Source organism: Alexandromys fortis, unplaced genomic scaffold (genome assembly GCF_014885135.2).
Source record: "Alexandromys fortis isolate MF-2015 unplaced genomic scaffold, M_Fortis_MF-2015_v1.1 scaffold_217, whole genome shotgun sequence".
Lineage (NCBI taxonomy): Eukaryota > Metazoa > Chordata > Mammalia > Rodentia > Cricetidae > Alexandromys > Alexandromys fortis.
Genome location: NW_026068098.1, coordinates 343,930 through 369,472, shown reverse-complemented (window position 1 = coordinate 369,472; position 25,543 = coordinate 343,930). Strand labels below are relative to the sequence as shown.

General features: G+C 53.4%; 1 protein-coding gene and 1 long non-coding RNA gene across 8 annotated transcripts in view; one reads left to right on the top strand and one right to left on the bottom strand.

Moving 5' to 3' along the window:
- Positions 1-25,543, top strand: part of Smarcd3 (SWI/SNF related, matrix associated, actin dependent regulator of chromatin, subfamily d, member 3) — a 44,137-nt gene that overhangs the window by 6,439 nt on the left and 12,155 nt on the right. The window contains exons 2-9 of one of the 7 annotated variants that reach the window (XM_050123695.1): positions 20,396-20,607; positions 21,719-21,864; positions 22,319-22,361; positions 23,046-23,168; positions 23,276-23,414; positions 23,613-23,728; positions 23,889-23,990; positions 24,152-24,313. In XM_050123695.1, the coding sequence (XP_049979652.1) occupies positions 20,396-20,607; positions 21,719-21,864; positions 22,319-22,361; positions 23,046-23,168; positions 23,276-23,414; positions 23,613-23,728; positions 23,889-23,990; positions 24,152-24,313 (1,043 nt within the window). Of the gene's footprint in view, positions 1-12,954; positions 13,009-16,951; positions 17,596-20,395; positions 20,608-21,718; positions 21,865-22,318; positions 22,362-23,045; positions 23,169-23,275; positions 23,435-23,612; positions 23,729-23,888; positions 23,991-24,151; positions 24,314-25,543 lie in introns of those variants that run through there. The other 6 variants (XM_050123694.1, XM_050123696.1, XM_050123700.1 and 3 more) reach the window with 6 other exon arrangements.
- The window catches only part of LOC126489427 (uncharacterized), an 11,472-nt gene continuing 10,723 nt past the window's right edge, over positions 24,795-25,543 (bottom strand). The window contains exon 2 of the long non-coding RNA XR_007588919.1: positions 24,795-25,358. This is a non-coding gene — a long non-coding RNA (uncharacterized lncRNA). The remainder of the gene's footprint in view (positions 25,359-25,543) is intronic.

Here is a 25,543-nt window from a genome sequence, read left to right as displayed (position 1 = left end):
TCATGTGCTCTTGTCCCTAACAACTGGCCTCTCCTGCAGCTCCCTGTCAGATTGGCTCTCCACAGTCAGACTCATCCCATGTCCAAGTGTTGCTATGGAGATGGGAGAGCTTCCCTCCCTCTGACTGGCCTGGACCTCCAGGATTGCAGAGACCGATCTTTTCTGCCCCCAACCCCTGCTGGGGCTGCTCTCTGACACACCCTGTTCCTCTTCTGAGGAACAATTGGTTCTGGCCTTCTGGAGAGGCCCCTGAGGGTTGGACAGACTTGTGGTGGGAGACCAGTGGCTATCTCCTGAGCTGGGCATGGTGATGCATGCCTTCAGCCCATACTCAGGGAGCTGAGGCAGGAGGATTGTCTTGAGTGCAGGCTAGCAGGTACTACATAGTTAAACACACACACACACACACACACACACACACACACACACACACACGGCGGGGGCAGGTGTCGAGCATTAGTTCTCCAAACGTGAGAGTCTTGTCTGCAGAACTGATCACAAAGCCTTCCTTTCTGTAAAGAATCAATGCATATGAGTGCAGAATACTCTGCATGAAGCTAGAGCTGGGAGCACTCCTGGTAACCACGTGGCTTAGAATAAATATTCAGCCCTGCCTTCTGCAGGTGTCATCTGTAAGCCCTGGAGCACCAGCTCCCTTGGCTCTAGGTCCATGGTCTCTTCACTGCACCACGGCTCAGCCTCCTTCCTGTGCTACACCCTGAACTCATGCAGGGACTGATCTTAGCTTAGTCCAACACCTCCCGTCCTATTCGGTCTGCATATTGCAGAGGACTCCTTTATTGCCTTCCACAGAGGGTTTCTTTGTCACATTTGTGCTCCTAGGAATTGGAGGTGGGGCCTTGAGCATACGGCAGACAAGCGCTCCACCACAGAGTCACATCCCTAGTCCCCAAGTAATTTTTTCTTCTAACTTACCCCAGTCTTGCAGGGAATATCACTGTGGGTTTTTGGCTCTCTCTTGCCTCAGTGTCCCCTCTTTCCCATGCCCTATTAGAACTCCTAATTCAGAAGAAAATGCCTAGATGCCCTTTTTGAACCAGGGTTTTGTGTCGCCTAAGCTGGCCTCAACTTGATGTGTAGCTGAGGATCTGCTGGCCTCCACCTCCCAAATGCTGGTATTACAGTCACACTTCACACGGTTCTCAGTTTGAAACCAGAGCCTTGTGTATGCTGCGCAAGCACTCTACCAACTATGTTACAGTCCCAGGCACCTGAGACACCTGAAGGTGGCCCCTCCAGGGGGACAGTGGCCCAGCTTGTGAGAGATACCCCCGCCCTTGCCTGCTTCCTTCAGACCCTGGGAGCAGGGCACCCAGGCACCTGCAGGAAGGAGAGCTAGCAGGTGAGTGGGCAGCTTGAGTGGGTGCTTGACTTTCTTGTTGGCTTTAAAATTGTTTCCTGGTTTAATTGAGTCTCAAAACACTGTGGTGTAAATGTGATTAGAACTGCTGTGGCTTCTAAGACAATTACACCGAGGCACAGAAATCTAAGTCATTTTCCCAGTGACCAGGACAAAAGTCCCAACTAGGGTGTCTCCACCACATCCGGCCCTCAGAGCCATGCTGTGCCCAAACCCTGCTGGTCCTCAAAAGGACAAACAGCCACCCTTTATACAGCCCCTCTCCACCCCAGCCCCCCCCTTTTACAGCCGTGAGGCGCAAGGTTATCATTTATCATCTCGCACAAAGCCCACGCCACTCTCTTATATCATAGCTGGGCCCCTAGGGCATTTGGGTTGCAACTCCCAAAATAAGGACCGGGGAGGCAATATGGAGAGTTGAGAATATGTCCCTTGAGAGCGACCAGCCTCTCTGAGAAGGGCAGCTCATCCTTGACTCCCTCTGGTTGCTTCCACAGGGATTGGTTGACTTTGGGGATCAGGTTGCTAAGTTTCTAAGAGAATCTAGAGACCTAACTTTTTCCATGAAATTTCCCAAATTTTAGGGGTGGCACCAAATAGAAGTGTTTAGGACACAGTGTGAGATCTGGAGAGACGGCTCATCAGTTTAGAGTTCTTGCTACTCCATCGTGAGGACCTGACTCAGATCCCAGTACTCACATAACAAGCCAGGCATCCATGAGCTGCAGTCCCAGCTCTGAGAGACAAAGACAGGAGAATCACTGGGACTGGCTAGCTTCCAACCTAGCCAAGAAAAATTGAGTCCCAAGTTCAGGGAGAGACCTTGCCTCAAAGGAATAGATAGAGATAGAGGACTCCTGATGCCCCCTTCTGATCTCTGTGTGCATGCCTGCACACATGTGCACACATGTTCACACAAACAAGATGCACATGCATGCATGCATACATACGTAAATACAAAAATAAATATTTTTTGAAAGACATTGTGTGGCAAGAGCAACACACAACCCTCCTCGCTCTGCCACCTGTCTTCTCCCCCTCAGCCTTGTCTCAGAGGCAGCTATGAGACCTCCACCCAGAAATGCATGTCCATTTGGAGGTGGATGACGAAGCTGGATGAACGCAATGGTGTGCTGGCAGCTATGCAACCACTGGCCCTAAACAGCTAAGGGTGAGCCTGCTCTGTGTCCTTTGCTGGTTACAGTGGCATAAAGAGCTGAGACAAGACTCAAGCATGACATTGGCTGGATGTTGCTATTATCAACATATTTGAAAGAATTAAGATGATCTGACACGGTGGCACACACCTATAATTCTATTTGGAGAGGCTAAAGCAGGAAGATCAAGAGTTCAAGACTAACCCCCAGTGCTCTGGAGGCACAGGCATGCAGATCTCTGTTAGTTCCAGGCTAACCTGGTCTACATAGTGAGTCCCAGGCTAGGGCTACACAGGGTGACCCTGTCTAGAAAGGAAGGAAGGAAGGAAGGAAGGAAGGAAGGAAGGAAGGAAGGAAGGAAGGAAGGAAGGAAGGAAGGAAGGAAAGAAGGAGGAAGGAGAAAGAAAGAGTTCAAGGTTAGCCTGGACTCAAAATAAGACCCTGTTTAAATCACGTGTTTATATTAAAAAAATAATTGAAAATGAAGCCCATTTGGCATAGAGAAGTCTATAAAGAGGCTTTCTCCAACTTCTGTCTCTTTTTAATACTAAGTAAAGAGATTTAGATGAACAATGATTTGGAAGAAGATGGATGGCCACATCCCTAGACTTCGGCATGTCACACAGATGGTGACTGTTAGCTATCAGTCCTGGAACCCAGAGGCTCCCAGCCAGTAGAGCAACGAGCTGATTCTCCCAGATACACACTGGCAGGTATAACCACTGTTTCTGTCTCTGAGTATGAGGGGCTGCTTCACAAGCATGGAATGGGCATGTGTTTGGGCACAATGGAAGGAGAAAAGGTGTGAGGTTTCAAGGCACATGGGGTTATGGGATATGTGAGTACCAAGCATGACCCTGTGACCTGAAGACAATGTTCTCGTACCATCTCCTGTTCTTGTGCTGTTCACACTACCCAGGCAAGGTGGTAGTATGCCCATTTTCACACGGAGGAAATGGAGGCTTAGAGATTCATGTGGCTCCACACATCTGTGGAATACTCAGATTCAGTATGTATGTTGAGGCTGGCATGGGATGCACTACTAGAATGCATGTGTCTAAGGTGTCACATTCAATGCCTTTCAGAGAACTGGCCCTCTTCTCGGGTTCCAGGTCAGGGTCACAAATGGCCTGGCGGTATGTCTTGGGGGCCAGCTACAGGCGTGCCAAAGGACGGTATGCATGAACTAGTGTGCCACGGCTGCTGGGCCTGCACAAGACGGGCAGCCTGAGCAACAGACGTGACCGCAGACCACTTCTCCTTTTGCCTCTTCACGCCCTTCTGTGCCCATTATCCTGAGCCTGTTTCCCTTTCCTCTAGCACACAGTGGTCAGGGTGTGTCAGGGCCCTGGTCACAGTGGGTCAGGGCCTCTCTTGTGACCCGTGGTTTCTTTCTTTCTAATTATTTCAGTTTATTTACATTGATGTTTTAGCTGCATGTATGTCTGTGTGAGGGTGTTATGTCTCCTGGAACTGGAGTTACAGACAGGTGTGAGCTGCCATGAGAATTGAGCCCAGATCCTCTGGAAGAGCAACCAGCACTCTTCACTGCTGCGTCATCTCTTCAGCCCCGTTGAGTCTCTTTCTAAGTTCACATTCTGATGTACTGGACATGTCCAGAATTAGGGATCCACCATTCAGCCCACACAGGGGCAGAAACTGCAATAGCTGCCCTCAGTATGTGAGACTGTATCTTCAGAAAGATGATCTTGAGGTGGCTGGTACCTTTGGGAGGTGACTAGGGCTCAAATCTCTGGGAACCAAGGTACTGAGGAACAAGTGGGCACACTGCTATTACTGAGGTGCTGGAGGATGAGCCCCTGGCGGCCTGCCTGCTCCAGGCCTCCTCTTGTGGGAGCATGCAGAATCTCATATGACTCCAGTTACTCTGGCATCCAGTGCTGTTCCTCCTGATGACCCCCAGCTCGGATACTGCAGTCAACCATGCTGCTGCCTCCAGCAGAGGAGGGGACACAGCTCCATTCTTGTCACCATTCACTCGTGCCACCTCCTTGTCACAGGGGGCTGGGAGGGTTGGCTCACTGAGAGCCACTTAGGGAGTGACAGTTTCATTGTACCCTGGGCACTCCCACTATTGCCAGCCCAGGCTGTGGGCTGTCCCGGAAGATTCATTCATCCCTCACCGTCACACACCTTGGGCTTTGGGACAGGCTGCACAGGTATGCTCCTCCACCCTACCTTGTGGCCAGCACTGCTGCCATTCTGGGGTACTGCCCCAGGGCTGGAGCTGATATCTGCTCCTCTCTATGCAGGAACCAAATTTGCCTTCAGGAGAGTGACTTTCCACCCCAAAGAGCTGCTCACGCATGTGCAGAGGCTCTGAGGTAACAGCTGCTCAATGAGTTTGAGAACTGGGCAAGGAATTTAGATTCCATTAGTGTGATAGAAACCATTGCCAGATCTTAAAAAGGATGGACTGTGTTCCTAGTCATACCTTCTAAAATATTGATCTGGCCATGGTGTAGGATACAGGTTAAAGAGAGTTGGGGGTGAAGAGCTGGGTCTAGGGGAGAGATGGAGGTGCCCAGACCAAGACTGGTAGTAGGCAGATGATGCAAGTGAGCTTGGAGGATCAGGAGGAGACAGAACCCTGACCCTCACCCCATAGTGGCTGTGAGGGTGGCTGAGAAGAGGACGCTAATGACAACAGAAAAACATGGGGAATGCTGGGCCCCGGTGCTGGCCTGAGACAACTGGCCAGCTCGCTGCCTGGTGAGATAGCTAGAGGGGAGGGAAGACTGGACCTCTTGCAGATAGAACTTGAGACACAGGCACAGGGCTTCATGGGCTATGGGATGTTTGTGAGCTGCTGCAGAGGCCACTGGCAGCCAAGGTGGGGCAGGGGCTGGCCGTGTGACTGCAGGGACACATTGCCTCTTGTCTCCAGCTCTCACTCGGGCTTGAAATTGCAGTTATAGCCTCAGCCTTGCTTGGTTTAAACATCAGTCCCTGCCCTCGGCTATTTCATGAAGCAGGGTCTCATGTAGCCCAGGCATAGAACTTGCCTTGTAACTGAGGTTAGCTTTGTACCCCTGATTTTCCTGCCTACACTCTCTGAGGTTATTTGTTTTCTAATTGAATATTTGGGAGCACCTTCACTCCCTCCTCCCACTCCTATCTGCCTATAGCCAGCCTCAGGCTGCAATACAGACTGGAAGCAGAGGTGGCCTATAGGCTCAGGTGGTACAATACTTGCCTGCCAGGAACAAAGCCCCCAGATTCAAGCAACAGCACTGCGTGAAACAGGTTTGATGGTGCTCACCTGTAATCCCAGTACTCAGGATGTGGAGGCAGGAAAATCAGACATTCAAGGTCATTCTCAGCTAAGTAAAGGTTTCCCAGCCTGCTTGGGTTACCTGAAACAAACGAAAACAACCTAGAGGCAGGCTCCCTTCCTGACTCAGCAGATGCCCGTGTGTCAGCTGTAATTCTTCCTAGTTTAGTCTCTGGACACCTGCCATCTGTTCCCATACCATCATTCATAAGACCCTCCGCAAGATAAAGTCTGAACCCCAAGGCGCCTCTCCCAAAAGAAGGATACCTCTCTGTGTGCCCCAGAACCATGGCACTCTCCCACCCACACTTACCTCATCCAAGTGGGCCTTTCTCCACATCCAGCTCATGGTTCTGCACAGATGACCCAAGATGGCTTCTGTGCCTCACCTACCTGGGTGGGGAATCCCTGTTTCCACTGCGGAGTCTGAATGGCTCCTGGCACTAAGCCCTCCACCCCTTCTTGTCTATTCGGGGACTTCAGGGGTCCCCAGAGGGAGGCGGATGTGTTTCTCATGGCATGGACACTTACAGTGTGTAGAGTAGGGAGCTCTGAGTCCACAGACCCAACTTTCTTTTATAGACACCTCTGTTGTCACCCCCAACTCAGAGCTCAGACAGTTGGTCTTGTGGGTTTGCCTGAGACTCATGCCCAGGGCACACACTTTTGCGTGACTCCTGAGGGGTCCTCTCCTAGACACAGCCTCTTCTCAGGGTGTAGGATGTAGGCTTCCCATGTTGTGACCTATCTGCACACTGGTGTAGCTCTAGGCTCTTCTCCGCTGGGATGTGTCCAACAGTTTGGGAAGAGTCCAACTCCCCTGGGATCCCAGAGCCTCGCGTAATTAGTCATTCTGAGTAATTGCCTGGCTATTTTCTAGGGGCCCTGGCCAAGCTCTCACATGCTCCCTCCAGGGCATTTGTGCAGCTTTCCCGCTCCCCTCACCGCCCCCCAACAGATGAAAGGCTCTGGGAGTCTTTTGCTACCACTGTGCCCTAGCAGGGACCAGCCAGCAGCAGGATCAGCTGGGCCTGCAGGATGAGGTAAAGGCAGCCCAGGAGGGCAGTGACACTGGGGGACCAGGAGGGTAGCCATGCATGGGGCCAATCATTAGACCCCTCTGTAACCTCAGCCATGGTGACTCAAGACAGGGCTCCCTGTGTTGCAGATAAGGAAAACGAGGCGCAAAGGTGTCAAAGAAGGCAGTGCTGAGCCAGGTGTGATCCCGAGACGTGACTGTAGTGCTGAGGTTTTCACCCTGGGGCAGCCCCTCCTTCCAGAGACAGGGGACAGTGTCTGACTGTGTTTTGATGATCGCCCCAGAGAAAGAGGAGAAAGAGTCTGGTAGAAGATAATGTAGGCCAGGGATGCTTCAATTGTCCCATGGTGCATAGGAGAGCCACCACAGTAAGTCACTCTGGAGCAGGAAGTATAACTCAGTACTAAAAAGACCATGTTTGTCATGTCCCAAATGCCAATGGTACCGAAGTGGAGAAAACATGTGTTACAGCCTCAGCTAAGACCATCACGGTGGTGTTACCTGCAGGGACTCTGCCCAGGGCAGTGGGTTAGGGCCATAGAGGATGGCAGGGCAGGGCAGGGCAGTGGGGCCAGGTTGTCCAAGCCCTGTCCCTAGACAGTTGATTGCCAGGTCAGAGTGGTCAAGGCAAGGGCCAGTTCTAGGAGCAAGGCCTGTTGCCTGCTACTGGCACTGACTGCCACAAGTCTCAGAGGGAAGGGCACTCTGGGAGAACAGCTGCCTGTTACAAAGGTTTGCCAAAGTCAGGGTGGGATACTAAGCTGGTCTAGGCCCTGAAGACAGGCCTAGCCTACTTCCTCCCTCTGCCCACAGGAAGGCTTCTTAGCGGCCACCAGAGCCTTTGACCCCAGGAACACTTGTTTCTGCTCACTCACAGACTGTACTGTTTGGAGATACAAGGAGCTGGCAGAACCAGCTTTGACTATGACATCCTTGGTCATGGGCCTGTCATACAGTCCCTATTGCTTTTCGACCCTATATACTTTCACCAAGTTCCACAAGGAATGCGAGGAACCATGGCGATAGCTTATTTGGTAAAGTGTTTACAGTGCATGCACGAGGGCCTCAGTTCATGTAAAAAGCCTGGACATCATAGCATACACATCCCAGTGCTGGGGAGAGATGGGCCCCTCTCTGGGGCTGGCTAGCCTGCCAACTTAGACTAATCAGCAAGCTCCAGATGAGTTTTCAAAAGATATATAGTTTCTGAGGAATGACATCTGAGGATCACTTCTGGCTTCCACGTGCATGCACACCTGCATATACATATATACCCATGGGCCGGGCGATGGTGGCCCACGCCTTTAGTCCCAGCACTCAGGAGGCAGAGGCAGGCGGACCTCTGAGTTCGAGACCAGCCTGGTCTACAAGAGCTAGTTCCAGGACAGGCTCCAAAACCACAGAGAAACCCTGTCTCGAAAAACAAAACAAAACAAAACAAAAAAACAAAACCATATATACCCATGCACATGAACATACAGTATTCATACACACTCACAGGGAGAGGGGGAGAGGGAGGGAGGGACAGAGAGAGTCCCACAGTCTATTCCACATAGCCAGCCTCTTGCTGTGCACATCTTGAGGGCCAGGGTAGAGCCTCTGAGTTTCCCAAGCTTCTGGTTTCCAGGAAGGCTGGAGGAGCTGGTGTGCCCCGAGGACAATAAGCTTTTGAAGCCTAGCAGCCTGAGGTGAGGGACGGGGAGCTGTGTGACCCTGATCATTCATGCACATGCTTCCTCGTGATACACAGATAGATGCACATCTGGCCACGATCCAGGAAGAACCCCATAGCAAGGGGCTTGCTTGTTTCAAATTTAACCAAGAATTTTACACAGGAGCTAGGGAGACCGCCATAAGTACACTGACATTTATCTTAGACAACTTGGTGGTGACTCTCTGAAGATTTATATGTTGGAAACAATGTGCTTGAGTTTGGGGGTGGTGTTCAAGAAATAATCAAAAGTGAATCAGCTGTAACGCACAGGCTCCCAGGAGTCTTGACTTCCTTCACACATGTTTATGCACTCTCCTGGTGGGGGGTTGCATGATGTGTTTTGTGTGCACATATGTTTGTGATGTGCTCTGGCTGTAGTAACTGAATACACCTGTTGATGTGTCTGTGGTGGCAGAGGTTGAAGTCAGGTGTCTTTCTCTATTGTTCGCCACTTTATGTTTGAGACAGAGTCTCTCTGTGAAGCTGGAGCTCACTGATTGCCTAGACTAGCTAGCCAGCTAGCTCAAGGGATCTGTCCATCTCTGCTTCCCGAATGCTGGGGTTACAGACATACTTCACTGGGCCCAAGATTTTACACAGATCTTTGTACTTGCATGGGAAACACTTCCTAACTAAGCCATCTCCCAGCCTTTGGCATCCTTCATTAACAAGGCAGGTGTGTGGGAAGGTGGGAATGCCAGTGTGTGACTCTGTGACTCCTGGACAGGTGTTCCTTCCACAGAAGATTCTGGGGAGGCAGCTTGAGATGAAGGGGAGACCCAGGGGCCTCTATATCAGAGGCTTGATAGGCATGCCCAGTTTGTAACCTCACGGTGACTTTGGTAAGTCACGTGGCTCTGAGAACACCGTTCTCCTTATCTTTTTTTTTAAAGATTTATTTATTAATTATATATATAGAGTTTTCCCTGCATTTATGCTGCAGGCCAGAAGAAGGCACCAGATCTCATTACAGATGGTTGTGAGCCACCATATGGTTGCTGGGAATTGAACTCAGGACCTCTGGAAGAATAGTCAGTGCTTTTAACCTCTGAGCCATCTCTCCAGCCCCGTTCTCCTTATCTTTAGATTAGAAAGTCTCTCAGGCAGGCGCCTGAGGTGTCTGTGAGGACCAGGCAGGTTAATATGTGTGAAAGTGTTTGGCCAACAGTGAAGAAGTTCTATGCAAATGGAAGATGTGTTGTTATTACTGAGATAACATTGGTTCAGACAGGAGCCTTACCCAGCAGGGAAGCATGCTTCAGATCCCAGACTGACTGGAGTAGGCGGCTTCCTCTGCATCTTTGATTAGATGCAGTCTCTGCTATGTCCAAGATACTTGAGAGTTATCAGCAAACAGGACAGGGAAAAAGCCTTACCTTTTGGGAGACTGCACCCTAATGGCGTGGGGGATAAAGATGGAGAGAGAAGCATTAACATAACCGGAAGGAGGTTATATAGACTAGGGGAGCTCTAAAGGAAACTGAGCAGAGTAAAAGCAGTAAGGATCTTGGAGGGGAGAGGGAGGACGCAGGTTTCTTCTCATTACTTTATAGCGGGTGGAGGTGTGCATGGGCCATGGTGCACATGTGGAGATCAGAGGACAAGGTGCCCGAGTCAGTGTTTGTCCTCCACTGTGTGCATCCTGAGGATCGGACTTGCAGCGTGGTAGCAAGCCCTCTACCCCTTGACTTATCTCTCCAGCTAAGTGCTACAGGTTTTTTTTTGTTTTTTTGTTTTGTTTTGTTTTTTGTTTGTTTTATTTTGCTTGAGACAGAGTCTCACTGTGAGCTGTGGCTGGCTCGGAACTTGCTGTGTTGATGAGGCTAGCCAGAAACTCACAGAAATCAAGGTGTGCACCTTCATGCCCAGTCTAAGGCTATAGTTTTCAGTAGTGGTACAGATTGTGTCCGGATGAGAACAGATCTCCAGGAGGTGAGAGCCCTGCAGGCGGTGGAGGAAAAGCACCCCAGGTAGAAGGAGAGAGCCAGGGTGAAGCTGGAAAGTACCTAGCTTCCAAAGAGCCACAAGAGGCTACAAGGAGAGAGTCAGGAGGCCAGAGCAAGAGTGGGGGAGGGGCAGAGGAGGACTGCAGGACTTGGGTCTTACTGGAAATCAAATAGGGAGCCTGGGGGGCCCAAGCCCCCACCAAGTATCCCTTTTTGTGGTTTTGGTTTCTTTTAGCAACTGTGATTTTTACTGATGTGACAGCATCTTGTTCTTGGCTATCAGAACTTCACAACTGGAGATGCTGCAGCTGCAGGAGGCTTGGGCCTCCCTGTTCCGCCCATTCTTCCTATGCATATATGCAGCTTGGCTTGTTGAGTGCCTGCATAGGGCACCCCTCTGACTGCAGTGCCAGGAGCAGGCTGAGGCAGGGTGGGAAGCTGAACGCTTAGCGCTTGTGGTTTTGATCTAGGGGATAACAGCAAAAAGGGGAGAAACTTGGATTTTGGAACCGGAGCCAGGGGAATTATCTTTTCAGAGTGAGTGTAAGTATGAGAGAAAGTTGGGATTTTAGAGTGGCTCAAGAACTGGGGACCTGGGCCATTGGAAGAGGGAAAGAGTGGAGAATGAGGTAGAACTTAATGAGGAAATAAGTTTGAGCTGTCAGTTAAAGAACTGAGTGGAAATGCTGAGTCAACAATTAGAATTAGCAGCCTGAGGGCCGGGAGAAAGGCCTGGGTTACGGGGAAACTTCAGAGGTCAACACCTGGTGCCTAGTGAGAACGGACCTTCAGGAGGTGGTGGCACCAGTCAGTGAGACCTGACAGAGGACTTTAGGAGCTGAGCTCTTCCTCTCGTGGTTCCCCAATATTGAGAGGGAACATGAGGAGCAGGACAGAGGAGAAGCGTGAGGAAGGGCATCCTGGAGGCAGGAGGATGGCAGGGAAGGAAGCAGTTTCCTTGGCCAAACAGTGTAGTGTGCTAAGCAAGACACAGCCTGGGGTGGTGGCATTGGACAACATGAAGGCCACTGGTGTTCCTGACAGGGACACTCTCCACGGGATGTCCATCCACCAGGATTTGAGTTCCAGAAGGAAAGATAACAAAGGCAGATACACTCTTGAGAAGTTTCACTGAAGCTGCAAGAAGCAGGGTGGGGAGAGTCTGAAAAGGATGGGGAAACAATCCTGTTGTGTGCTGGCAGGAAGGGTTCACTAGAGACTGAATGTTGACTATAGGATGAGGGGGAGATAGTCAAGGGTATACTGAAGGAAGGGTAAAGTGGTACACGTTATGGAATAAAGTTGACCTGCAGTGTGGCATGGTGGTAAAGGATTGATTTAACATTCGTGAGGCCCTGGGTTCAATTCCCATCACTCTGCATCTCCCTTGCATTTCCAGAGTTCAGCAGGGGACAGTGGGACACCAGATGGCATCCTGGTCAGAGGTGAGGACAGGTGTTTCTCTCAAGGAGGACGGGGGCATTCCTAGGGACACAGAGTTAAATTGAGGACATGAGCAAACCTCCAGGAAACCACTGGGCTTCTTCCTGAATCTCTGTCCTCAGCTTCGTAGCAACAAACACTGAGGACTCCACTAGCATCTGCAGACAGCTCAAATAGTCAAGAAGTCTGGGACATGCAGTGGTGGACTCCCTTAGAGCAGAGCATTTGGATACTATGTGAGGCTTTGGAGGGCAAGAGAGGCTATAGTGGGGATGATGGGCTGCCCCACAGAAGGGCCCAGAGTGCCTCCATTGGCTCCAAGTTCCAGAAGAGGAGAGGGGAAAGCTTGTAGCTTTGTGTGTCCAGGCCCAGCCTATTCCCCTCCCCACTGCAATTTGCTCCTGAGTCTTGGAGTCGTCTCCTATCTAAGCCCTAGACTCTAGCCAAACCTGTGAGCTGTTGCCCAAGGAGGAGGCATGGTGACTGTGTGGGACATGTCCTTTCTTCCCAGGGTACGACCTAGTTTAACTACTAATGCAGTCCTGCCTACAGGCAGAGCCACACTGGGGTGCGGTGGGTGCTAGCATCCTTCAAGACTGCACAGAAATATGACCCCACACACCTGCCATATCCTCAGAGATGGGCACCCAGCCTGGGGTGGCTCCTTTTTATTTTTTACTTTTCACAGCGCCTTAAGCTATTCAGAGTGACCTGCTCCAAGAGACCACCTAATTAAGGGGGGCCTTGAGGGGATGAAAGAAAACTGGCTGTGAATCCAAAACGTGCCTTCCCTCTGGGCCAGCGGGATGCTCAGAGCCCCAGAGGCCGGCTCTGCGCTTCTCCTGCGACCAGCAGCCTCAGCTCCCCGATGTTTGCACTTCATTGTGTGTGCGGTGTGTGGGGGTGGGAGGGGTGTCAAGGAGCATCCCATTAGACTGAACAGACCCACGCAGGCAGAGAGGAAGGAGGACCGTGCCTTCAGCTAACCTTTATCATGTACCTGCCCACGGCGCAGGACCCTGGGGACCCCACGGTAAGGTCTTTCCCTCGTGGCAGGGGGCCCATGGTGTGGTACTGGTGTTGAGGGCACAAATGAGGTGTGGCAAGGAACAGAGAGTGACTCTGAGGAAAGGACGGGGAGGGGGGGGAGGCCGGGTGTCCCTGAGGACTTCACAGAGGAGTGGCGGACAGCAGCTCAGACCTCGCTAGGAGCAGCACCCACTGGTTGTGGAGCTGTGTCCCCATGCCTCTCCGCCCCTCCCTCCCCACCCTTCCCTCTTGTCTGCCTCAGTTCTTTTCTGTCTGAAGTCTTTGGATCTCTGAGCAAGAAAGGCCCTGGAATCCCTGGGCCAAGACTCTCCTGTTACTCCTGAGGAAGCAGGAGCAGGCAGATAACAGCAACTCATCCAAGGTCACACAACTGTTTTGGTGTCCTATTTTTTTCTTTGTTTTTTTTTTTTTTTTTGTTCGCTTATATTTGCTGTGTGTGTGTGTGTGTGTGTGTGTGTGTGCACATGCAAAACACAGGAAGGCAAAGTTACACAGAGACAGCTCCTCTTAAGCAGTAGGCTGTGTGATGGGCACAGATGTGTCCTGACAGTAACGGGAGCACACAGCTGCTCAGGCAGGGGAGCCACTGTGATGGATCCCACAGAAGGATTGTATCTGCCTCTCAGGTGGGGTAGGAGTGAGACTGTTGAGGTCTCAGAGGCCTTTCCTACCATTTGAGGAACTGGGCCTGGCTCTAAGTTCTAGACAGAGTTTCCAGGGGACTTGGAGCTTAGTCACCAGACTCTGGGTCCCCTTATAAGTCCCAGGATTTCGTGACCTAAGGAAAAGGGTGTGGGGCTTGTTAGATTTGGGATGGACCATGTCACAGAAATCAGAAGTCCTGGCCCTGAGAGCTGCAAAGAATCTCTCTTTACACTCTCCCCAATAAAATAAGGGTAACTGTATTCCTCTGAGGGAAGTTTTACTTCTGGGGTATAGGGAAAGCTGACAAGAGAAAGGGGTCTCTCTGGCAAGCCGCCCTTTCTCCCTCTTCTCGCCTTTGTTCCTCCCCACCACTCCCTCCCTTCCTCTCCCAGCCAGCTTCCCTTCCCTTCTTCCAGCCCTCCATTCCCCCTTCCCCACCCCCTCCTCAACTCCCCCCTTCCTTGTCCCCAATCGGGACCTCCACAGAGGGAGGGAGCACAAGACTCTGGACTCGGGCTGTGTCTAGGTGGCCATCTTCCCGCAGAGAAGGAGTTAAGTCTCTTTCCCGCATCCCTCCTCCCTTCTCCGCCTCCCCTGGCCGCGGTGGAGTCCTGCAGCTGGGCCCTGGGCTGACCTTCACCGGGAGGGAGGCCTCAGCGCGCATGCTCGGGCTGGGGACCGGTGCGGGCGGAGGGAGGGCGGTGCAAGCCGGCGGCCCGGGGCCCCCAGTGCACCGGCTGTGGCCGCTCGCTCAGCACGGTTGGGGGCGAGGCGGCCGGGTCCGTCCCGCGGGCCGCAGCGCAGCGCTCCCTGCGCGGGGAGCGGCGCTTTGCCATTTGGTGCTGGTCGTGCTTCTGCGAGGGAAGGAGAGATGGGGGGACGACAGGGGGGACTCCGGCTCCGGGCAGCTTCGCAGGCCGCCCTCCCCTTGCCCCAGACACGCTCTAGGCCTGCCCGGGTGTGGCCTGCGCCCTGTCGGGTTGGAAGAAGTCTGGGCTCTCCGCAGGCACTGTGGGCGGCATGTTGCTGCCCAGCGCCCTAGTAGCACTGAGCTGGTGGGGATCCTGGTCTTTGTGAGAAGGGCTTCCTGACCAAGAACCCCCGCCCCCCACCCCCACCCCTGCACCGGACCTGCTAGAAGAGCATGCTAATGTGTCTGCTCGCTTGTGAACCCAGCGTCTCGGTGGGGGAGGTCAAGGTGTGCCTGTATGTGCACATCCATGTGGCCCCTTGTCCCTGTGGCGATTTGTCATATATGTGCCCCTAGGTGTGTGTTTCGGGTTGTGTACACTTAGCTGCCGTTTGTGCAGTATGATACCCCTAGAGGGATGGTTTGGACCTGACTGATGCTCTCCATCTTCCTAGGACTGGTATTCACTCAGCCATTGGTGAAACCATGTCCCACAATATCCTTTACCACCAAGACCACCCCTGTAATCTCTCAGCTCACTCACAAATCTTGTACCCCTTTCTCCTTTGGTCATTCCAGACCCCTAAAGCTGAGATGCCAGCCCAGCTACTATCTTCTTTTCCCAAGAGGTAGCTCTAAAAGTTGAGGACACCCTGCTTTTCCTAAAGCCTAGCGGTATCTGCCCCACTCCAAGGACTGGGGTTTCCCAGTCCCTGCTGGAAGTAAAGGTAGAGGTAGCTGTGATGATTCAGATCTTCGGGTAAATGACAGAGGCACCACCTGCATCACTGGCCTGTTGCACTTCGCAGGTGCCCTCAACTTTTGGTGTTGTAGAGGACCTGTACCCAGGCCTGGGGGAAACATGGGCGCAAGGGCAGGACCTGCCCTCAGGAGTCACAGCTTCCTTGGGAAACCAAACCCAGCACACCTGAAGCCAAGAGTACATGAGGCATTAGTCCAGTTTCTGGACAAGATAGATGATACTGGCCATTTGGAGAAGACCAGGATGTGTTCCCATGAGTGAGGCCAAGGAAGACTCCCTGCAGGAAGCAGGGTCTGACCTGAGCCTTAAGGGATTGGGACAGGCGGAGGGCAAGTGGAGACATTACACAATGGCAGAAGAGCCTCGGACTAGGGGGTGAGTAGGGGTTGGAGGAGCAGCGGCACCCAAGCAGATCATCACTCCAGCTACCGGCGCCTGTGGCTGCCAGGGTCAGCCAACCCTGAACCAGTGGCTCCCGCAACACCTATGTGAACAAAATGTTCTCTCTAATCGTTCACGGTAACAGTGGGCACCGGAAAGGACAATGACAGCTAGGCATACTACCAGGACCTCCAGGAAACTTAGGTGCTGGCCATAAAGACTCCTGGGAGAACCAGCCCTCTGTGCCTTGCCCTGACCAGTGAAGACATTCTGAAGGGCCAAAGGTTAGGACCCCTCGATGCAATGCTGGGTCTTGAGGGCTCGGTTTTAATGTGTTCTCACAAATCTCCTCAGGCATTGTCCCTCCTTCATCTGAATTCTGACAGCTGCAGTCCCAGCAAGCCCATAAATGTGACCCTTGGTTGTCCCAAAGCCTGTGGGCTCCTCCTCCAGAAGGTGGGAACAGGCGTGGCTTCTGGCATGGGCGGGGCCTGAGTTCAGTCTGGGGATCTCACGATCTGCCCCCTCCTTTCTGTTCTTCCTCCACTCCGGGGTCGGCCAGTTCTCTCCACATGATCCCTTTTGGGGCTCCCTCATCTTTCCACTCCACACTCCTGCTTTCTCTTCGGTATTGGGGCGGACCTCACCACCCCCAACCTCTCTGGGTCTCCATGCCAAAGCCATCAAACCCTGTTTGCCTCACTCTTTCCTTCTTACCCACCCAAGTACCCATCCTGGCTCGGCACCGTTCTCCACATTTACTCTTCCTGTTCTCATGAGCACAATCCACGTCCCCTTTTCGGAAATACTTCCCCTATTGCCCTCTCTTTCTCACACAGAGACAAACAAAGACTCACAAGCCCAGAAATAGACTCCCACAGAGCTGAAAGACACAGGCCGTGTCCTGCCCCACACGCACGCGCGCAGGCACAGCGGCTCTTGTGGAGGGAAGCACACAGACCCGGCGTTTGTCAGTGCACGCACATAAACATCCACACCCACAGCCACTGCGCCGTGCCACAAAAGGGTGCAGACACACGGTGTGCGAGACAAGGGCACACACATCTTGCGGACGCCCGGGAACCCGCCTAGCCCGGCACACCCACCGCGGCCGGCCCTGGGACAGGAGCAAGGCCTCCTCCGGGCTCGGGCTCCCCCCCAGATTCCTTCCAGCAAATGTTTCCCTACTTGGCCTGCCTGGTCCCTGGGGAAAGGGCCTCAGAAATGCGGCAGGAGCCACTTGGGGGAAGAAAGTTGGAACTGCTTGTTCTCTGCCTGGCCCTGTCGGCGAATTCCCTAACCAAGAAACTATTTGTGGCGAAGGCAGGGTGGCCGGCGAGCCCCCTGTCACCTCCCCCGGTGCTCCCTCCCCGTGTCGCCACCGGTGGGCCTCCGGCGGCCTGGGCGCTACGCCGCTGCCCATCTCACAGCCTCCGAGCGGATCGGCTTGGCTTGCAGCTTATCTGCGCCGTTTGGACCACTCGGGGTGCACGGGAGGGCTGCTCTGTCCCCGCCGCGTCGCAGGCAGACCCCGGGCCGCCGGACTATTTCTGTCTTATCAGTGCAGGAATGCGGCAGCCGCGGCGGCGGCGGCGGCGGCGGGCGGGCGGCGGCGGCGTGGGCCGTGGGCCGTCAGGGCAGCCCTGAAGGGGCCCCCTCCCCACTCCGCTCGAGTAGAAGTGTGAGAGAGCCCAGCAGGACTCAGAGGGGAGAGTTGGAGGAAAAAAAAGGCAGAAAAGGGAAAGAAAGAGGAAGAGAGAGAGAGAGTGAGAGGAGCCGCTGAGCCCACCCCGATGGCCGCGGACGAAGTTGCCGGAGGGGCGCGCAAAGCCACGAAAAGCAAACTTTTTGAGTTTCTGGTCCATGGGGTGGTGAGTGGGGGAAAGTTAGCGGGGGAGGGTGAGCGAGCTGGCTCGGGCTGAATGGAGGGATGATCGGGAGGGGCCGCCGGCGCGCTTCGGCTCTCCCACCTCTTTGGTTGGGGGGCGCACGGTCATGGCCCAACCCTGGGACCTTGCTGGCGCCCTGGCATCCGAACACGTCGCCAAGCGGTCGGCTGGGGATGGGCGCGCGGCGGCGGGGAAGAGAGGCGTTGCGTCTGCTTGGGCTCTTGTCAGGGGCAAGGGGTGGGATGTGAGCACTGTGTCCCCCCCAAGAGGTGGGTCTCTGTAGCTGACACGTCGCCTGTTCTTTTACTGGTGGCCCCAGGTGTTACCCCTGCCCTGCGGTGGGGGTGGGGTGGCAACTGGAACACACAACTAGGGTTGGGCTGCCTGTTGTCCCTGTTCATCCACTGGGACAGTGTCACTCTGACTGGCTCTGAGGAACTAGGAGCAGGTGACCCTGGAGGCACCTGAGAGCAAAAGCTCTCTGAATGAGCAACCTCAGCATCCTAGCAAGAGGGTCCTGAGGACCTGGCCCTGCTGTCTGAGCTGAGAGACGCCTACTTGAGAGATGGACCCCAAGTTAAAGAGGTCAGAGGATCCCTTGGCAGGCTCAGCCACCAGAACTTGATGACCTTAATACCTCAAAGGTGTGAAGGGCTGGAGTTGGGGACACACGAGGCCTAGACACCAAAGGGATGACAACTATACTGTCCTGCCACAGACATGTGGACACACATGAAAAGCCAGAGGGTACCCAGGGACCTAAGGAAGTAGATGAGTCCCTGGAGAGCCTGACAGTAAGGGGTTCCAGGCTTAGGGATATGCGATGGAGGGGCGAATCAGTCAGATTTACTATGGCCAAATTTGGTTGTGACTCCAGGAAGCACCTTCTCTGAGAGAAGCAAGGGCCCCCAAAATCCTGACCTCTTGTCATGGTGGTACTAGTGGCAGAGCCCCTGAAGGCTCTTTCCTCTCAGGGCCTCTCAGTAAACCAGACAGTATCAGTGAGTGGCCTTGATAACAGGAGAGCAGCTGATAGGGGAGCCGGCTTCCCTGTGGCAGCCTGTCCTCTGCCCGCAGGGATCTCTGGGGTACACTTCCCAAGGCGGTCCTGTGGGTTAGTGGAGTTACCCGTCCTAAACCTGGCTGCTTGGGGGAGTTGCTTTAGAGTCCCATGGGGCGAAGAAGAGGCTCTACTATGGATTTGACTATGGCCAACTTTGGAGGTTCAGTTCTTCAGTGATCAAGGGCCCCTAAGTAGTGGGGAATGGTTTCCACCCTGGTGGCATTGGTGGTATGAGTGACAGAGTCAGGTGGAATGGGGGAGGCAGATTCAGGGACTGACTGGTTTCCCTGTAGACAGATGGGCAGGGACAGCTGCTGGCAGAGGGTGGAGACCTTAGGGATGAGCAGTGCTGGGGTGGGAAGGTGGGGGGTTGGGGTGAGAAAGGAAGCCTGGGGGTTAGGGTTGGGGCTTCTTGGTCCTGGGATGAGATGAGGAGTGTTTTGTGTTTGTTTACTTTATATTGAGACAGGGTCTCCTATAGCCTATGCTGGCCTCGAACTCACTATATAGGGGAGGATGGTCTTGATCTTTCTGCCTCCACCTTGAGACTGGGATTACAAGTGTGTGCCACCATGTGCAGTTTATTTTGTGCTGGGGATCGAACCCTGGGCTTCATGTGTATTGGGCAAGCACTGTATCAAGCTATATCCCTAGCCTGAGATGGGGATGTTTAAATAATAGAGTCTGTACCCCTATCACCTCCCTATTCCTCTGAATCAGTCCTACCTCTTGATTAGCCCTTAAACCTCAACTCCCTTCCCAGGCCTGAACAAGTGGACTCTGGAACACTCCACTTGGATTTACACCTCATCTGTTTTGATTGCCTAGAGGTGGTGGCCGGGAAAATACAACCCGCCTCCTTTCCCTCCAATTTCTACCCTTGCTGGGATGGGAAGGGAAATGGGTTATGATGTAGGCAGATAGGAAGGAGAAATGGATGCTAACATTGATGCAGCTTCCTTCAACCATCCCTGCCCCCCCCCCCGCGCGCCCCGCAGCCCACTTCTAGCCCAGTTCCCCACTTGCCATTCAGAAACTCAGACCCTCAGGTGCCCTTGCCCAGCCTCTTGAATAACCTTGGAAGAAATAAAATTAAGGAGGCAGGCTAAGTAGGAGACTTGGAGTCCGCTGAAGGAGTTGAGACCAAGGATCCAAAACCGGGGGCCCTGAAAGGGAGAGGGGCTAAAGTACAAAGCCCCAGAAGTGGGATGTGGAAATGAGCTCAGTAGCTCAGCGCCTCGAAGCAGCGGGGAGCAGGGCCCACAGGTGCTGCCTTTGCCGGAACGAGCTGGGATGACCTTGGCGAGGTCGCCTTTCGCTTTGAGCCCCAGTTGCCCCATCTGTCAATTGGGGATGAAAAGACCTGCTCTGACTGGCTTGCAGAGGGCCATTCGGACGTGAACATCCTTTGAAAGGTTGAAAGGCGCCGTTAATATTCATTTTTGCGGTACCTTGCCGGCTCCGAGGCTAGGCTTTGCCCTGGGCAATTGCCTGGCTTCAGTTAGCTTCCTGCTAGGAGACGGAGCCCCCTCCTCCAGAGCAGCGCAGATTCCCGCGCCCCCGCCCCTCCCACCAATCACTCCCACTCCTCGTTCAGCGCAGGGTTACCAGCCCCGGGTCTTGGAGAGGGGCGGGGACGCAGCACGCTGGCCTGGGGGTCGGGACCGAATCTGACCTGCCGGCGCCGGTTTCTGCTTCACCTCCTGCCCCACCCCCCAGCGCCCCGGGATGCCGTCTGGAGCCCGAATGCCCCACCAGGGGGCGCCCATGGGCCCCCCGGGCTCCCCGTACATGGGCAGCCCCGCCGTGCGACCCGGCCTGGCCCCCGCGGGCATGGAGCCCGCCCGCAAGCGAGCAGCGCCCCCGCCCGGGCAGAGCCAGCCACAGGGCCAGGGCCAGCCTGTGCCCACCGCCCCCGCGCGGAGCCGCAGGTGAGTGCCCCCCCCCCAGCATGGAAGGGCGGGCAGGGGCGGGCAGGCAGAAGCCTCAGGGACCAGGTGGGTGAGTGATGGGTATGGGAAGCCAAGAAAGGATGTTAGCAGCGACCAAGTCATTCTGGCTTGGATACTCTCTGGGGAGGGCTTAGGGGGCACTGGTCTGGTTCTTTTGTGTGCCCACGCTGGAGACAGGCTGCGATAGTCAGCTGCCAGTGTCCCTTCTCTGCACGCACCTCTCGCTCTCCTGCTTGTCACCTGCTAAATCCTTTTTCCAGTCCTTTACCCCAAGTTCTAGGTGATGCTTTAGTCTTTGGGGAGAGAGGCAGGGCTGGCAACAGACTGAGGGCTGAGCTCTAGTGGTGTGTTTTCTAAAGAGTGGTCCTCCGGTACCTCCCTGCCAGTCCCGAATCCCAGGCTGCATCAGAGTTCCTCTAGACCTCCACAGTCCCTGTCTTGGCAGTGGGTGTGAATAGGCGGTATAATTCCTCTGAGGGACCAGCTCTGCCTCCAGGCCACCGGACCAGTTTATTTCCTAGTCTGAGAAGTTGGTGGCACTCCTGTGGCCCCAGATGACTGTTGGCAAGATCCCTATGGGCCTCAGTACTTAGCCAAACACACATGCTTCTTTTTGCACAACAGATGGGTTCTTATACAAGGTGTAATATCAATTTTATTAAGTAGTTTTTACACATCAAGGAAAATCATTTATAGGTGTCCCTTGATAAATTATTTTATAAAGTGAATCATTATCTTCTATAGCAAATAACTCTTTGACTTGTGTATAAGTTAACAGTTTTGTGTGGACAATTTATTTGAAATCCTTTCATGAGAGGCTTGCCCAGTCTAAGAATGGGTCGGTTTTTTTCTTTAATGAGTGGCTTGCCTGGGCATAGAATGGATTTCTGAATAGGGAGGGGGCAGTGAGTGGGACTGCCACATGGGGGCAGTGTAGAGCTATCCTCTAGGCTGTGTGCACTCTTGACTAGCCAACGGTTTTCTGGGTTGCTTTTGAAACAGAAATTCCAGGTGCAGTCTACCATAGGTCCAGCCACTTTGGTTCCAGTGTTGAGTCACACTCACATAGAACACTCCTGCACATTTCCAGGGTCCTTGTGAATGTGGTGTGTCCCTTGGTTGGCAAATGGTCCAAGACCACAAGCGCCTCCTGCCCTTAAACAGTCCCTTCCAAGCCCAGAGCGGCAGGAGTGCCAAGTCCCACCAGCTTCACACCACGACGGCTCCCGGAACCAGGTGGAAGAGTCATCTCTCCTCTTCTTGGAGCTCGGGCTCTCTTGGGCATGGACCTCCTGCTTGGCAGGAGAAGAGGGTCCTCAGAGGCTGTCTCTTCTCTTCTGTCCTCCCCACCTCCCAGCTTTCTGCAAACATTTCTGCAGTCACCTTTGGCAGCATCTCCTCTTTCCCTAGTTCCTCCTAAGTCTGAATTCCTCTGGCTCTGAGAATGTGTGTGCTGAGGTGTAAGGTGTGGAGGGTGGGGGAGTCCCAAGCCAGAGAAAGGACCAGTCGCCCTGCTTTCCAATGGAAGTAAGAGCTCCACATCACGGCTATAGCCCTCAGACGGGCAGACAAACAGGCTGTGGGAACCCCAGCCAGGCGGGCGGAGATGTCGGGATAATTTAGCAGGTGGCCTCGTTACTCCCAGATCTGTCGCCATGGTAACCTGGTTTTTTCTTTTAAAAATGTACAGTGCCAAGAGGAGGAAGATGGCTGACAAAATCCTCCCTCAAAGGGTGAGTGCCTTTCAGAGCAGCCCCCCAGCCGGCCCCCACCCTCTGCTGCTCCGCCCCCCTCCTCCCTCAGGAGCAAAGCTTTGGGCTCAGCTTCATAGCCACTTTCACTTTTTGTTTTAAAAGCTCATTAAGAAGTGAGGCTCCCCATGTGAGAGGGCAGGGCAGGACTGAGGAAAGAAGCTGGAGAGCCATGGGGGAGGAGGGGCAGAACACAGGGCCTGAGGTTAAGGGGTTGAATGCCAGTAGTCTGAAGGCATAAAGGCATGGGACAAAGAAGGGACAGGAGACTGCTAGGTAAAGGGAACAGAAGGTAGCAGGAAGTCCTGGACATGGGAAAGGGCAGCAGGTGTGGGGCCCTTGAGGCCACCAAGTCTACCTCCCACTGTCTTAGGGAGGTGTCGGGATGAGGCTAGGCTCTTGTGCCTGCTGGGCTGCCGGTTGCTGCCTCCTTCCCTGGTGATGAGATGCATGGATTTTCCTGGAGGGAGAAGCAATCTTTATCCACACACAATGAGGCTATAAAATAGAGTCCCGGGGATAAGTCCTGTCCGCACTCGCAGAATTCCACACCCTGAAATCAATCGGACAGCTCCCCTACATGTCCTTTGTGTCCTGTGATCACAGAACAGGCACACATTCTGCATTGCCTGACTGAGCCCTGCTGCGACCCTGTTCCTCCTCCAGATTCGGGAGCTGGTCCCTGAGTCCCAGGCTTACATGGACCTCCTAGCATTCGAGAGGAAGCTGGATCAAACTATCATGCGGAAGCGAGTGGACATCCAGGAGGCCCTGAAGAGGCCCATGAAGGTGCCTTAGTGTGGGAGCAGGAAGAGGGCTCTAAGTCCAGGAGGAAGCAGGGTACCCCCGGGTGGGTGCACACAGCCCTTGTCCTGTGATACACTTTATTTCTACAGCAAAAGCGAAAGCTGCGCCTTTATATCTCCAATACTTTTAACCCTGCGAAGCCCGATGCTGAAGATTCTGATGGCAGCATTGCCTCCTGGGAGCTGCGGGTGGAGGGGAAGCTCTTGGATGATGTACGTCCTGGCCCAGGTCTCTCCAGGTGTCCTGGGGTGGGTATGGGCTGAGTCGAGGACATGTCTGTACTGGGAGTTGGGTCGTCAGCCCTGGCTGGGGTGGGTGGGCGGGCCTGGGGACAGTCTGGGTACAGAGGACTGCCTCTAAGCATACCACTTGCCTGCTGCCAACGTGGCCCATTCTGTGTCCATGGTCCCTGTTCTGCCCCCACAGTCCCTGTCACTTTCCCACAGCCCAGTAAGCAGAAACGGAAGTTCTCTTCCTTCTTCAAGAGCTTGGTCATTGAGCTGGACAAAGATCTTTATGGCCCTGACAACCACCTTGTGGAGGTAAGACAAGTTGTTTCTGCCCTTGAGTCCCCACCTTCCCGCCTACCCAAGGCCCCAAAGAAGCTGCAGATTTGGACTGAGGATCCTCCTAAAGTTCTCAGCCCTATCAATCCAGATGGGTCTGCGGGTGACCTAGCTCCCCCCCCCCCCCCCGCGACAGTGGCATCGGACACCTACAACCCAGGAGACAGATGGATTCCAAGTGAAGAGGCCAGGGGACTTGAGTGTGCGCTGTACCCTGCTCCTTATGCTGGACTATCAGGTTGGTTTTACCCCTCACCTGCATATACCACCCAAAGACCCCACTCTCTCTCCTTCCTACCCATCTTCTCTAGGAGTGCACTGCCAAGGACCAGAAGCCCCATGCCCCTGAATCCCACTTCTTCCCCCTTTAAGCTAATTCTCCTGGTGACCTTTTCCCAGCCTCCTCAGTTCAAACTGGACCCTCGCTTAGCCCGGCTGCTGGGGTTGCATACACAGAGCCGCTCAGCCATTGTGCAGGCACTGTGGCAATACGTGAAGACCAACCGGCTGCAGGACTCCCATGACAAGGAGTACATCAATGGAGACAAGTACTTCCAGCAGGTAACGGATGTCCTAAGTCCCAGGGTCTGGGAAGCAGGCATAGTGACCTAGCATCAGCCCCTCCCAAAGGGAGCCAGCTCTCTTGCTGAATCCCTGAATACCAGGAACTGAGTCAGGGTTATGGCCTCATCCAGGGTCTCATCCAGGCTCTTCCACAGTCTGTTTAGCTGCTTCCCAAGGGAAACATATCTGGGACCCTCCTGGGGGGAGGGGCAGTGGGCAATACCATCCTGTAATGTAATCTTCCTGGTACCTGGAGTTGGGATCCCTGGGGTCCCAGTCCTGGTCTAGACTTGGGGTAACCTGCGTTGCTATCCTTCCTGCCTCTGGTTCTGTCTTTGGTGTGAGGGGTGGCAAAAGCTGTGCCATCACATGTAGCTGGCAGCTAAGAAAACCAGATTGTTGCAAAAATAATCTGGGAAAATTCTACCAAAGTAGAGTATTACTATTAGTGTATTTCAAAATAAACACAGCAGATAAATCTAAGTAGAAATAGTAGTTGAAATTTATTGAGCACTTACCATATCCCATTCCAAACACTTCTGTATTTTAATTCACCTGGTCTTCATGACAACCCATGAGATGGAGATTGTTAATATGTCCCCATTCTAGAGATGATGGCACCAAGACCCAAGGTGTTAAGTAACTTGTTCACAGAATGTGGCAGACAGGACTAACAACCAAACAGGCGTACTTAGGGCCCCTAGCTGGCCTCCCCATTAGTCATGCCTGTTTCTCCACCTCTAACCTGGCTCATTGCCATGAGCACCCAGTAATCTGACTCTCAGTTTCTTTTGGTCTTCCCAGAATGGAAGTATCCAAATTAGTTACTGTCTCTTCACACATGCACAAGAATGACCCCCTCAATAATCCCGCTTAGATTTTCACACATGCACAAGAATGACCCCCTCAATAATCCCGCTTAGATTTTCACACATGCACAAGAATGACCCCTCTCAATAATCCCGCTTAGATGTTCACACATGCACAAGAATGACCCCTCTCAATAACCCCGCTTAGATGTTCACACATGCACAAGAATGACCTCTCTCAATAATCCCGCTTAGATGTTCACACATGCACAAGAATGACCCCTCTCAATAATCCCGCTTAGATGTTCACACATGCACAAGAATGACCCCTCTCAATAATCCCGCTTAGATGTTCACACATGCACAAGAATGACCCCTCTCAATAATCCCGCTTAGATGTTCACACATGCACAAGAAT